Below are 12854 nucleotides of genomic sequence, written 5' to 3'. Positions count from 1 at the left end.
GGGGCCGGGCGGTGCCAGACTCTACTTGGTGCTGGGACAAGATGGTGACGATCTTTGGGGAACAAAAGGTTCACTGTAAAGATCGGTGTTATGGTTATACCACTCATTTGATGATTTATGAGTCAAGAATAGGTTTCTATTTTAACTGGTTTTTCTGTTTTAAAATACCACTTTTGGTTACAGTTAAAAGAGTCATTCGACAAATAACTATAGCAAAAATAAAATCACGGTGGTAAAGATATGGTATATAATAAAAGATGTGAACTCAAATCCTCCTTCTAAAGATGAATAGACAAACAATTTTATAATATCACAGATAAGATGCCATTTGAATAGAAAAGTATTTTTCCATTTTTAAAATTATAAACTTTAACTTTCCAAACTGATCTTTAGGGATAGTGGTCACGAATTCGTCATTCTTAAGTGTTTTACTCCCTTTTGGACTTTTATGACCTGGCTCTTACCTAACCTTGATGCTTTTGTCCAGCCCTGGTCCATTTAGATATTCTCATTTCACTCTTAGTAATTAGACTGAGCGCGCACACACACACACACACACACACACACACACAAACAAGCGCACGCACAAGCGCGCACACACGTACGCACTTGACCAAACTGAACTTTATCTTTGCCTCAAACAAATCTGGTTATTTCGAAAATAAGAAGCATGTCTGGGAGTTGTTAACTGTCTCGTTGCCTGTTTATCGCATCCCGTCTGTATGCAAAATGATGGCATCCTTTTTAAACAACTTAGCAAAAAAGTGAGCTTCAAAAATTATCAAAACATCGGAGAGAAACAAAGATAGCACTGTAGCAGGGTCACATGGGATGGCTGTGAGGAAGAAATGTAAGGGACCACGCACATACTGGGAGACCTTACCGTTCTGAAATCCTCTAAGTTTACATAATATAGAGGTGGAAAACTGGTGAGCAGACATACGGTTCTGGTCTGCAGAGTGTTTTTCATTTTTTTGTTTTTAATTTTCGACAAGTGGCCAACATTTTAAACTTTGGATTTCTGCCTTCTTTTTTGAGGGGGCGGGAAATCGCAGTATCTCTGGCTACACGGGGTCTTACCTCTCTTATAGGGCAACGATTAGATGCCGCCCCCTTTAGTCAGGGATGTGTCTAGTTTAGCTTTCTTTCCAGGCTACCTCATTCACGTTTTGTGCTTGGCTCCAGAGGCATCTCGGCTTGTAACACCTCGCAGGACGGAAAGGAGAGAAAGAGGGACACTCGAAGGTGTCGGTTTCAGACTGGCCAATGTGAGAGGACCTCGAGAGTGACCTTCGATAGAGCTAACGGTACACAGTACTAGAAGCTTCCTTTAGAAAAGAGGAGCTGTTTACAACCAGAAAGAGGGGAAAAATGGCATTCGATACTGATGAATCGGTGGTGAAAATCAGGACGAAGCCTAGGGATTTGCTGGGTGTGGGGGATGGAAGCAAAGCACTTGTTGCTTCCCCAACTTCATTTCACAGCTGCCATATCGATTCTATCCTAGAAACATCAGGTTAGAATAAACCCCAGGAGCTACCCCAATGGCTTTAAAGGAAAGTCACAGAGGGACATCACGAGGCAGTTACGCTACTAGACGCTCACCTTCTCAAGGATACGTGTCCTGCTAAATTTTACACCCTCCGTGTCTGGCTATAGAATGAATGACTGGGTTTGGTGCAGAATAAGGGAGAGGAAGCTTGGTCGGCTCTGCCTCAGTGATGGTGGGAGCCACGGGGCTTTTCCGTACCAGCTGGCAAAGCGACCTTCCTCCGCCTTGCCCGCTGCCTCCTTGGGTCACCGCCCATCTGTTTCGTCCCGGCTGCAGCACGAAGTTGGGGTATAGGATGACTGCTCTAAATCATTCTACCTTGGGGGCGGCCCCGGTGGGACTGCCTAGAGGCTCACTTGCCTCGTTCTAAGTGCTTAAAACAAACATGCTCCTTTGGACCAGCCACCGACCAACTCCTCGTGCTTTGTGGCTAAGCCTGTGAACTCTGGCGTTAGACAGACAGGCTCGAATTTTAGTTTTTCCACTTACTGACTGTATGACCTTGGGAAAGTTACTTAATCATTGTGTGCCTCAGTTTCTACACCTGTAAAGTGGAGATCATAACACTATAGCTTCACAGATACTGTGGTGACTAAATTAGATTAAATGCATATGTAAAGAGCTCAAGCTAGTTGCCTGCACATAGTAAGCACTTACGTTTTATTATTATTTTTATCCTAGAAACATACCCATAGCACGTGCGTAGGTCGCTGTGAAGAACAAGATCACAGCGGCGCGTGCGAAAACAGCTGTCGCGAAATGTGACTTCTTATTTCCCACTCTGGCTGCCTAATGACCTGTCCCCGGCTCTTTTAAACCCTCTGAATCGACGCTGTCTTCTCATCCAGTTGCGAATGCTCTTTCGGTGTGTGTTTCTGATATTAATCTACTGCTGTATTTTTGATGATAAAGTTGCAAATCATCCAGACTGAGCTAATGGGTCATGTGGAGGGCACACTTGCTATTTGAGGTTCACTAGAAATGTCTTTAATAACATTAGAAAACCTGGCTAATTATTTTTTAAGAGGATAAGAGCCATGAATATATTTCATCTGCTTAATGTTTCCCACTGTGAGAGTCTTGCTAAGGTTCTAGAGGCCAAGATCTCAACGTCGGTTAAATAGGCGGCTGCATTTTCTCCTGCTTAGTATTACGGAATGGAATCTTAAGTATGAAAGATGTCTTGTGCAGTATGTCAAAATGTTGAGCAATATCGTTTCAATCTAAACACAGAAATGAAAAAAGAGCAGATGATTTCCTTTTTGCTGTAATTCACTTTGGGATGTATGTCACGAAGAGCACTATACAAAAGCAATTTTCATTGATTGACTGACTGATTGAGGAAAAGGGTGAATGTTCTTTCAGCTTATGTCCCTCCTGAAGTATGATTCTTATAGCTCCTGACAGCTCTTCACAATTTGTAGTTAAATGCCAGGTTAGCGCAAAAAGGGAGGGGGAGAAGGGAGGAAGATCATAATTAAAACGTTTTTGGGTTTTTGGAATTAGAACCTAATGTTCTAATTCTTCCATTCCTTGTTATTTAGATTTTACAGACCGTGATTGCTGAAAATACCCTGCTGATAGGTTGAGTGCAGAATCTAATCCGTAATACGGACAATCACGTAGTTCTTGTTCTACTGCTGTGGGGTGTGCTGTTCTTCCTAGAGCAATTACTTTTACTTGAAATTCTGACTTAGAGACGCATTTGGCATCAGTGTCCTGTTCTCAGAAACTGAAAAAGAATCAGTCGCATCTCTGAAATGCCCCACAATTCTATAAAACTCACTCCTTCACGTACCTGATTTGGGCAAATCTTTCGCCCTGCGATATAACTCAATGAATGCCTTTCTATGGGTTGTAGATGCAAATACTTTCTTAGCATGACCAGTGGTAAAACTGAAAACTTTCACCTAGGAGTTCCAGTTTTCCAATTTCTGTCGCAGATCGGCGCCTAATCACTTACTACTGGCCTGTTCTTACAATTTTAGTGTGTCTTTCTAATGACATAAAAACACACGGGGAATTTTTTTTCTTAATATATGTAAAACCAGGTTTTCCTCAATTTTGTTAAGCCAAAACAATGCTGGTTAGACAATACTTCTTATGCGAAATAGATCCACTTAATTAGAATGCATCTTCAAATGGACTAAATTTAGTGCTTGCAAAGTTAGATTCGCTTGCAAAACAAGATAGATGGCTTATTTAGAGGATGTTTTTAAAGACCTTGAAGATCTAAAGCCACGTGGCAAGTAAAAGCAAACACATTGCCAGGTGAGAGGCACTTAAAATGTCTTTTCAGGCGGCTGCATACAAATGGAAAGGCCTATTAAGATACTAGAAAACCCTTTATTGGGTTCCTCCTCGTTTGCTAGGGAAGCTTCTGGAGGTAACTTCTGCATTTTGGAATTGACACTCCTCATGCAATTATGCTTCCGGCAATATAGATCCAGGTTGGGGGGAAAAACAATTCAAACTAGTAAATAATTGCAGTATCACTGCATCAGTTTAGTTTAAAGAGCTGACAACCCTCTCTAAACTCCAAGCACAATTAGTCATTAGGGTCTAGTTTTTCAGCGCTGTTAAGCAATTTGTAACCCATTCCTTTTAATAGGGTTAGGCATTACTTAAACCCACACAGATGCCTTGAAAACTGAAACCTCAGTTATGAAGCAGCAACCTTGTTCATTACCTCCTGTGATAGGCAAATCATCTATAAAAACAGCATTTAATGGGCAACCAATGAATAATCAATGGCTCACTTTTCATCTGAGTGTGAAAATGAGAATAATCTAATACAAAGTCCCCCTGGAAAGAGGCCCAATCTTGGGTTCTGTTGCTCTTCAGGGCTGATTTATAGGGTCTTGGAAAGCCGATGTAAACAGATGATCAATGGGACTCATCCTTGCTCATAATAACCCCCAACTGGCCCACTCCCTCTTTTCCAAGTCCATCCCTTCAGGCTATTAGCTCTGTCCAGCTAATTCTTCCCAGCGCTCCTGCCTGCTGCTTTTACTCCGGCCATCCGTTCAGTCCAGCCGACTCAGAAGTAATTTTATACGCAGCAGAGAGCGGGTGGAATTGATTTTTCACTCAGCGCTCAGTTCCCATCTGAATAATTATCAATTTTACTGCCTCATAAAGGGAAGAGTCAAAATTTCAAATCAATTCAAAAGAGCTTTTGAGACGACAGAAACTGTGCATAAGAATAGAGGTCAAAGTTGTCGGCGACCTGAGGAGATGATGTCAGATATTACTATGCCCAACAGTTGACATCAGAGGCACTCAAGATGATATGACCTAGTGCTAATGCAAATCATATTTATGCTGACTACCAGATACCAGTCATTAATATTTAAAATGCTATCTGAAAGCCTACATTCCAAATAAATAGAATGTATTCCACTGTTAATAAAGATATATCACTACTGAGTCATACGCTGTACAGTAAAGGGTTACTAAGTATTATTAACACACAGAAGTTACTTAAACCAATGAACCCATGGTAATTCCCAGGAAAGACAAACGTGACCGTCTCTTGCACAGCCGTATTACTTGCTCTGCATAGTCTGACAGTACTTGTCTAAGACCACACACAGCCTAATGATTTTCGGTAAATTTTCTACCCACTTAAAAGTTTCTGCCAAAGTTTACAGGACAATATTGTGATCAGGGCAGAGTGCTGGCAGGAGCGATCTGGTGGTGAACTTGTCGCCTGCCGTGGTGCGGTGCGAGGGTGAGTCTGATCTCTGGCCAGTCCGTGGGTATTTACTGTCTCCATTGGCTACGCGCTCTAAGTCTGTGATTCTCAACCTTCTCCTGCAGAACTCCTGAGGGCTATGACGTATCTCAAGATGACATCACTAGAGGCTCCTGGCAGGTCTAGTGGCTCCCGCAGTTGGGTGGGTGGGGTAGGGAAGGGGAGAGGCACAGCCAGATCCTGATAGAACGTGTATTCTGAAAAGGCATTCCAGGTGAATCTGAGACCTCAGCCCCGCCACACAGCTCCCTGAGAATCAGTGCTGTAAGTGGGGAGCACTTGGGCTTTTGAGCCACAGACCTTGGTTCCCATTCCACTTTCCACCTGATCTCTCTGCACCTCAAGTTATGCATCTGTAAAATGGGGATGATGACATCCACCTTTTGGGGCTGTTGTGGGGGTCAGGATGAGAAGACGTCTCTGAAAGTCCTCTTCGCCTGTGTCACTCTCTGTCATCCCTATATTGACCTAATTATCACATAATCGGTTAGTTACTTGTCTCTCTGTCCCAGCCGATGAAACTTCTTAAGGAGAGACATTGTGTCTTCTGGGTCTAAATCGCTCTTGCACCTTGTACGTAAAAGTCCTCAATAAATGCGAGTCACCTTCCTCCTCTCTTTCCTACATCACCACTACGTCGGAATAATTCCCAATAGTTAGAAGCCTGCGGCCCTTTGCCTGGTTATACAAAATCTTAACGACACACCCCTCCCCGCCAGGAAAATAACTAGTCGACCGGAACATCACCACAAGTAAAGTTTACCTAACTCCATTTAAATATTAGCAAAAAAGGCAGCCAGGAAGAAAACCGCTTCCACGGCTGTCTCATTCTATTTCAGCGTTTCTTTATCCAGAGTGACATTTTCTGTTGATTGCAGGCGACTTATATGCTGGTTAATGACCATGTTAAAGTTTTACATTAGCAAACCACAGACTATTAGGGAGATAATTTGGCAAAATAAAACAAATGGAAGCAGTATAAAGATATCATTTTCCAAATTTAGTGGAACTGGAAAATATCATAGTAATGGTATTTCCATAGAAAAATGGTATTACTCTGTGAAATACTTGTGGCACATATGTTTATTTTTATGCGTGCTGTTATGTTACCGTGATTCGCAGAAATGAGTTTTTTAAAACAATATTAAACTTGGACCTAACTCATATTAGCTAGCCAGAAACCCCATCTGACAAAGAAATCATGGCTTTATGACTTATTATTAAATGCTCTTGGGAATATGACCTGTCTGAACCTTGATTTCTCATCTTAAAATGGCAAAAATACCAACCGTGACGTGATGAACGGGAAGCCCTAGCCAGGTGCCAGGCAGGGACGAGGACCCCAGGAAATGGCAGTTTCCTGACCTCCTAGACTAGTCACAAGGCAAACTCAAGATGACATCACTAGAGGCTCCGGGGGAAAAAAAATCACCTTTCAGGTCTCCCAGGCCTCTGCAAGAGCCGTCTTCTTCTTGAATTCTAGTCTCCCCGAGGAGAGATGGAAGACCCGAGAGATTTCCCAGGGTGATCTAAGGCCGGCTACTCTGCTGCCTTCAGGAACATGCTCCAAGGGCATAACTGGTAAAGAATCTTGGCAATGCTAGTTGCTCTAAGAGATGTTCGGGGCCCGGGCTGGCTTTTGGGAAATGCTGTTTCTTAAGCCAGGTGACCGAGCACTAGTTACCTGCTGCAGGACATCTGGATTTTGCTGCATAAAATGTAACAGTCTCTGACCGGCCTGGGTAGCCTCCCGGGTCCGAAGTGGCTTCTTGCCCTCTTTTGCTATGTGCTTGAAGAGGTAGGTGACGATGTAGTCTAAGCTGGTACAGCAGCTGGAGGAGACAACCGTATCTGCACGAATGACAAATGAGAATTCATTTGCATCACTAAAGTGTTTGTTTCACCTGATCGATTACTGCGTCTTCGTCGCCATTAAAAACAAAATCACTTTCTGGTTTCAAACTATAAATTCCTTGAGGGCAGGGATTTTGCCTCGTTTATCTCTTTAAACTCAGTGTTTACTACAGGACCCGGCAGAGAGGCGTGTTAGGAGGTATATGATTCCTGGATAGGATTGGACAGAATTTTCCATTGGTGACCTTAGAGACCCTCTGTTCAATTCAAGTGACTTTATTAAGCATCTCCTCAGGTAAAGGGATCTGCTTCAGAGAAACTCCCACCCAGGTGTCAAGGAGCTCACGCGCTAGTACTAAGTCACTGTAACATACTGCTGGGTAAAGATGAGCGACACGCGGCTGTGAGGATTTTGAGGGAGAGGGCACATCCGGATGGGGGTCCGGGAGAGCTGGCGGAGGAGGGAGCACCTGAGATGGGTTTGGAAAAGTTCCAGCTAGACACAGAAAGGGCCTTTTTCAGGTAGAGAGATTAACGCCCTGTACCTAACGTGATGGAAAGGCATAGATTCTGGAGCCAGACAACTTCAGTTTCAAACCCCATCTTTTCCAATTACTTGCGTTGTTACTTTGAAAGAGGCACTTAACCTTTTTCATCATTTGAAAAATATCTTGCGGAGTTGAATCAGAAGAAAATAATTAGAAATTCTCATAATAAAAACAGCTGACATTTATTGAGAATTTACTGTTAGTTACATGGATTAACATTTTTAATCCTCTCAGCAACATGATAATAGTTACTATTATATCTCTGTTTACAGGCGAGGACGCTGAGAGATTAAGTGACTTGTCCAGTGCCACACAGCTAGATGACTGTGGAGCCATGATTGAAAGTAGACAAGGAGTTGGCTCTAGCTCTCTCCTCGTAACCACTAAAATTAAGTAGATATTAAGCAGAATTAGGAATTAAGGAAAAATATGTGTAAGCGTCAAGCACGTCCTTAAAACAAAACGGTCACTCAAAAGGGTCACTCCCTGTGTTCAGGGAGTAGGACTTTTTGGTCTGAGTGAAAGAATGAGTAGGGGAGTCACGAGAGCGAAAGCGGACACAGTAGGTTGGGGTCCTTCTGGAGAGCATCCGGCGGCAGGTTGAGACGTTTACATTTAATCTGAAAGGCAACAGAGGTGCTGTCGAAGATTTTTTTTTTTTAAGCAAGATTTTTTTTTCTAAGCGACATGACAGAAAAAGCATTTATTGACTATCTCCTTTATACACGAAAATGATCATGTCATATACTTCTAGAAACCACGTGGTATAAACAGGTGTTATTTGCATTTTTCAAATGAGAAAACCAAAGCTCAGAGATAAGTAGCTTGTCCGAAGTTCACGGTTTTGATTCCCAGCATGACGCTGTCTGGATTTTTTGGCTAATGGTGACGTATGGACACGATCCCGGGGAGTTTATGATTAGTAACGGAAACAGCAAAAGAAACAATTAAAATCTATGGGCAACAAAAAACGGCAAATATGTAGACTCGGAAGAGGAGAAGCAGGCTGGGAAGCAGCAGACTGCAAACTCCTAAGGCGGTTAGTTAGTTTCTTATTCATTTTATTCATCTCTGAGGCTCTGAGACACCTGTGCGCCTGTCATAGATTGGAGGTGAAATATTAGCTGGACTGATTAAAGAATGGGTAGGCAAAGCTAATCTGAGAAAGGTTTTTAAAGGTCTTGAGTTGTGTTTAGTGATGTAACACTGCGGTTTAAAAACTCTTTCACATACATTGTTTTAGAGAGAAACAACACAGTAAACAGAAAGAGATGGGTTTGGAGGCAAGTTTGAAATACAGACAGACGTATGCATTTGAAATAGAGGGTAACGGTGGCTGATGCAGGATCATAAGGGGTTGGATGAAAGTCTAAAAGATGGGCATAGACAAGTTTTGGAAAGCGATGACATTTGACTGATTGATTGATTAGTTAATTGTTTCTCTCTCCTGACTAACTGGGATACTTTGCAGAAGAGCGAGCACTGGTTTTATAGCCCTGAGCATAGACCCGAGTCAGGCACGGACTTGTCGAGCCTGGCTGCTTTTCTCTTTTCCTTCACGTTTCTACCTTGGACGTCCCAATCATGAAAGTAAATGGATTAAGTAACTTAACATCTACAAAAGGAAGCAAGCAGGAAATAGATATGGTTCCCCTCACCAGTGAAGAGCAATAGGCTATCAATCATACAAAAATTAGAAGGACTTCACATAGATTTGGTGACCACATGTCATGCAGGTTGCATTAAAAGGTCCCAATCTACTGAGTCAGCTATGAAAAAGCCAGGTAAACACTTTAGACACAAAGGTTGGCGCATACATCCTTGCAATAAAAGTGAGAGCTTCCATTATGGCTGATTTATGGTTGGGGGCTTTGAAAAGGATAAATGTTATTTCAGGGTAGATTGAAAAGTGTGGATTCATAAGGATCAAGGGGCGTTTGATCAAAAACAGAATAAACGGTGCTGAAGATGATGGTTTATTATTGGGTTTCTTTATTTGCAGCTCAATCTACTGTGAGATTCAAATAATGAAATACTTCTGACATTAAGGGACGAGCAGAAGTCATGAATTTCCATATTTAGTCCTAGTTTTTGGTGTTTAGAATCTTTTAAGAAGGATTTATCAATAATTGAGACAAATCTGGATAGAATTCTTAAGTTTATTAGGCACTTTGTCCTCCTCTCTAGCAACTTGTCATCTGGGTTGAAAAAAACCATTTTCTCCCTTCCTCCCATAATTGGTCTCCACAGGAAGCACACGCACCAAGAACGGCCCTCCTGTTCGCTATGCTCTGAAAAGTTACCTGCTGGAGAGAGTTGCTTAACTGAGAGTCAGAAGAAAGATAAGGCGGCTGAGCGGAAATGTGGCCGAATCAATTTTCTCACCATAGCAGAGGGGAGTAGGAAGGTCTTGGAAAAATAGGACGTGAAAGGCAATTTCGGAAATAAAAGGCCTATTTGGGTGGTGCAGTGATTTTGGAAATAAGTGGGCCTAGGTTTGAATCTATATTTTCTAGGTGTTTGACTTCATGGAGCTTCAATCTGCGATTCTGTAGTGTGCTCATACCGCCTACTTTGCAAGGCACTGTGAAAAATTAATGCGATAAAGTGCTTTGATGCAGCGGATTTTCCCTTTTTTACTTCTCATTGGTTTTCCTGGATACTTCAATCCCTTAGACACCAAGCCTGTCATTCTAGTTAGCTAATCCATAGTTTTCTTCTCTTTTTAGGATGTTTTTGGTTGGAGAAACTAACATGCAAGATCTCTAAGTTTCTAAAAATTTCTTGAATGTTTTACTCCCATATTACATTCATACAATTGTCTCCATCCAATTCGAGAACGTGGTCAAAATGACAACATGTTCTCTTTATTAATATTGACCATCATCTTTATAATGAACTTGATCGGTGGTTTCCAGTTGGTTGAACTTTTTGCCTGCCCTCACCCCACCTTGCTTCACCTCTCGTGCCATCCTTTACTTCCTGGAATACCTCTGTCCCTGCCAGGGCTGGCCTTCCGGGACCTTCCCTGATCACTTCTTCCAGAAAAGCCACAATTAATCATTCTTTATTCATTATCCCATTTTTCACAGAATAGAATGTATCATGACTTGACATTTTCTTGTGTGGTGTGTGTGCACATGTGTTGTGTTTATTGTTTATCTCTTCCCACTAGGATAGCAGGGACCTTATCAACCTTGCCAAGGTCTAGAATGATACTTGGTATATAATATGTGCAGTTATTACTTACCGAATGAATGAGTTGAGAGTTGCTTTTTGTAAGCCTTGTGCTTGGACTCTGTATGTATGGTGATGGTAGGTGGGTGAGTCAAAAAGATAGAAAATACATTCACTTTTCTCATTTCCTCCCATTATTGCTGGCCCAAAACTAAAAATGCTGATGAATGATGATTGACTAAAAAATTGTTAACAGCATGTTAAGCATATTAGGCAAGTCGCTACTCTAACACTGATTTGGCTTTTTTATAATTCCCTCTCACGCTTTCCGCTGAAGTCACAGTAGAACTGAAACCTACTTGTAACCCAACCAATACCTAGAAATGCATCTTTGCAAATTTATCATTGTTGGAAAAGGAGAAACCCAAGTGGTTACTTTCAACCTCTAAGTAGTCCTCTTTCTTGAAAACACGGGATACAATTCACCTGCCAACCTTATGCAATGGTTACAACGTCGACTTGCAACAATGTGAGAGACTGAAGATAAAATCAAGAACACAAGGAAAACCATCTCTACCAGGTATCTAGCTATCAAAACTGTGACCTGTATCAGGTAGATCTAGCAGGATGGAGAGGTGAAGAACAATGAGTTTTAGATTTAGAAAGACTCCCAGATCAGGCAGTTATTAGTTGTATGATCTTAGGCAAGCTGTTTCACCTCTCTGAGCCACAACTTACCATCCGTATAAGGAAAGTAATATTACCTAATTAATTCACTCAAATATTTAGATACAGATGGTGTAGTATAAAATTGTACACCCGAAACTTATATGATGTTATTAATCAAAGTTACTCCAATAAATTTAATTTAAAAAATAAATTAAATAAAAATTAAAGAAATATTTATTGAGCATTCATTACATGACAGGTACTGGGAATAAAGTGGTGTTTAAGACTGTTTCTGTCTTTCAGAAGCTTACAATCGAGTAGCAAATAAGGATAAACAGTGCTATCAGAATATCTAACCCAGTTTTGGTATGAGTGAAGTACACGCATGGAAACACCTGTGACAGCATCGGGCACAGAGTACGTGTCCACAGTCATACATTTAATAAGTGGCAGCACTGGGACTTAAGTCCAAGTTCAGTTTTCCTTCCATAATGTCAATTTGTCAAGACTCCCTAGAGAACCTTGTTAAAATGCAGATTCCAGGCCGAAGACCTCGCTTTGAGAACAACATAGTCGCCTGCGACTGATTCAAAATCTTCAAGTATTACTATGATTTGAAATAAAAGAATGTCAAGCCAAATCGTAATAATAAAAGACATCAGTTTCTGTCCATGAAGGATTAACTGCTATGAGAATTTTCCCTTCTGCCATAAAACAACTAGAAAACAGGAAAAAATATATGAAACGATGTTCTTCGATTATTGCACAAGCAGCAGTACAGGGCTGTTAAACCACAGAGGAGGGAAACGAATGAGGTTAATACCTACACAACCGCTCAAGCTGGCTGCCCAAAGCAGCTTCCAGCCTACAGGCCAGGGAGTGGGAACCCAAACAAAGCCAGTGGTCTCACCGACTTGAAGAGAAACAGCTGGAATTTGGGGAGGCAGCTAGAACTTGTGGGACAGAGTATTGGAGAGTGGGAGCTATGCGAGGAGAGAATTCTGGAGATCTGCAAAGGAGTCTTCTGTAGGCTTTGAACAATGTAACAGAGATATGTAACACACATGTTAACTGGAGTGCCAGGAGGAATGGAGACAGAGGAAGAGAGGCAGACTGTAATTATCTGGAGGCAAACTGTGATGTTATTATTTGAAGGTATAGATTGTAAACCCTAGAGTCTGACTAAAATTAAGAACTATTGCCGATAAATTCCAAGGGGATGTAAGATGTACTCATAAACATTCAATTAATCTAAACCAAAAGAAGGCAGGAAAATGGAAAAAAGGAACACAGCCCA

At 41.7% G+C, this 12854-nt stretch overlaps 1 protein-coding gene across 5 annotated transcripts in view; it reads right to left on the bottom strand.

The window, feature by feature from the left end:
* The window catches only part of RANBP17 (RAN binding protein 17), a 245233-nt gene that overhangs the window by 21681 nt on the left and 210698 nt on the right, over positions 1 to 12854 (bottom strand). For all 5 annotated transcript variants that reach the window (XM_025043079.1, XM_006906589.3, XM_025043080.1 and 2 more), the window contains one exon: positions 6994 to 7160. In XM_025043079.1, coding sequence (XP_024898847.1) covers positions 6994 to 7160 — 167 coding nt within the window. The remainder of the gene's footprint in view (positions 1 to 6993; positions 7161 to 12854) is intronic.

This window comes from Pteropus alecto, unplaced genomic scaffold, assembly GCF_000325575.1.
Source record: "Pteropus alecto unplaced genomic scaffold, ASM32557v1 scaffold40, whole genome shotgun sequence".
Taxonomy (NCBI): domain Eukaryota; kingdom Metazoa; phylum Chordata; class Mammalia; order Chiroptera; family Pteropodidae; genus Pteropus; species Pteropus alecto.
The sequence above is the reverse complement of the archived record's forward strand: the minus strand, read 5'-3'. Positions and strand labels throughout refer to the sequence as shown.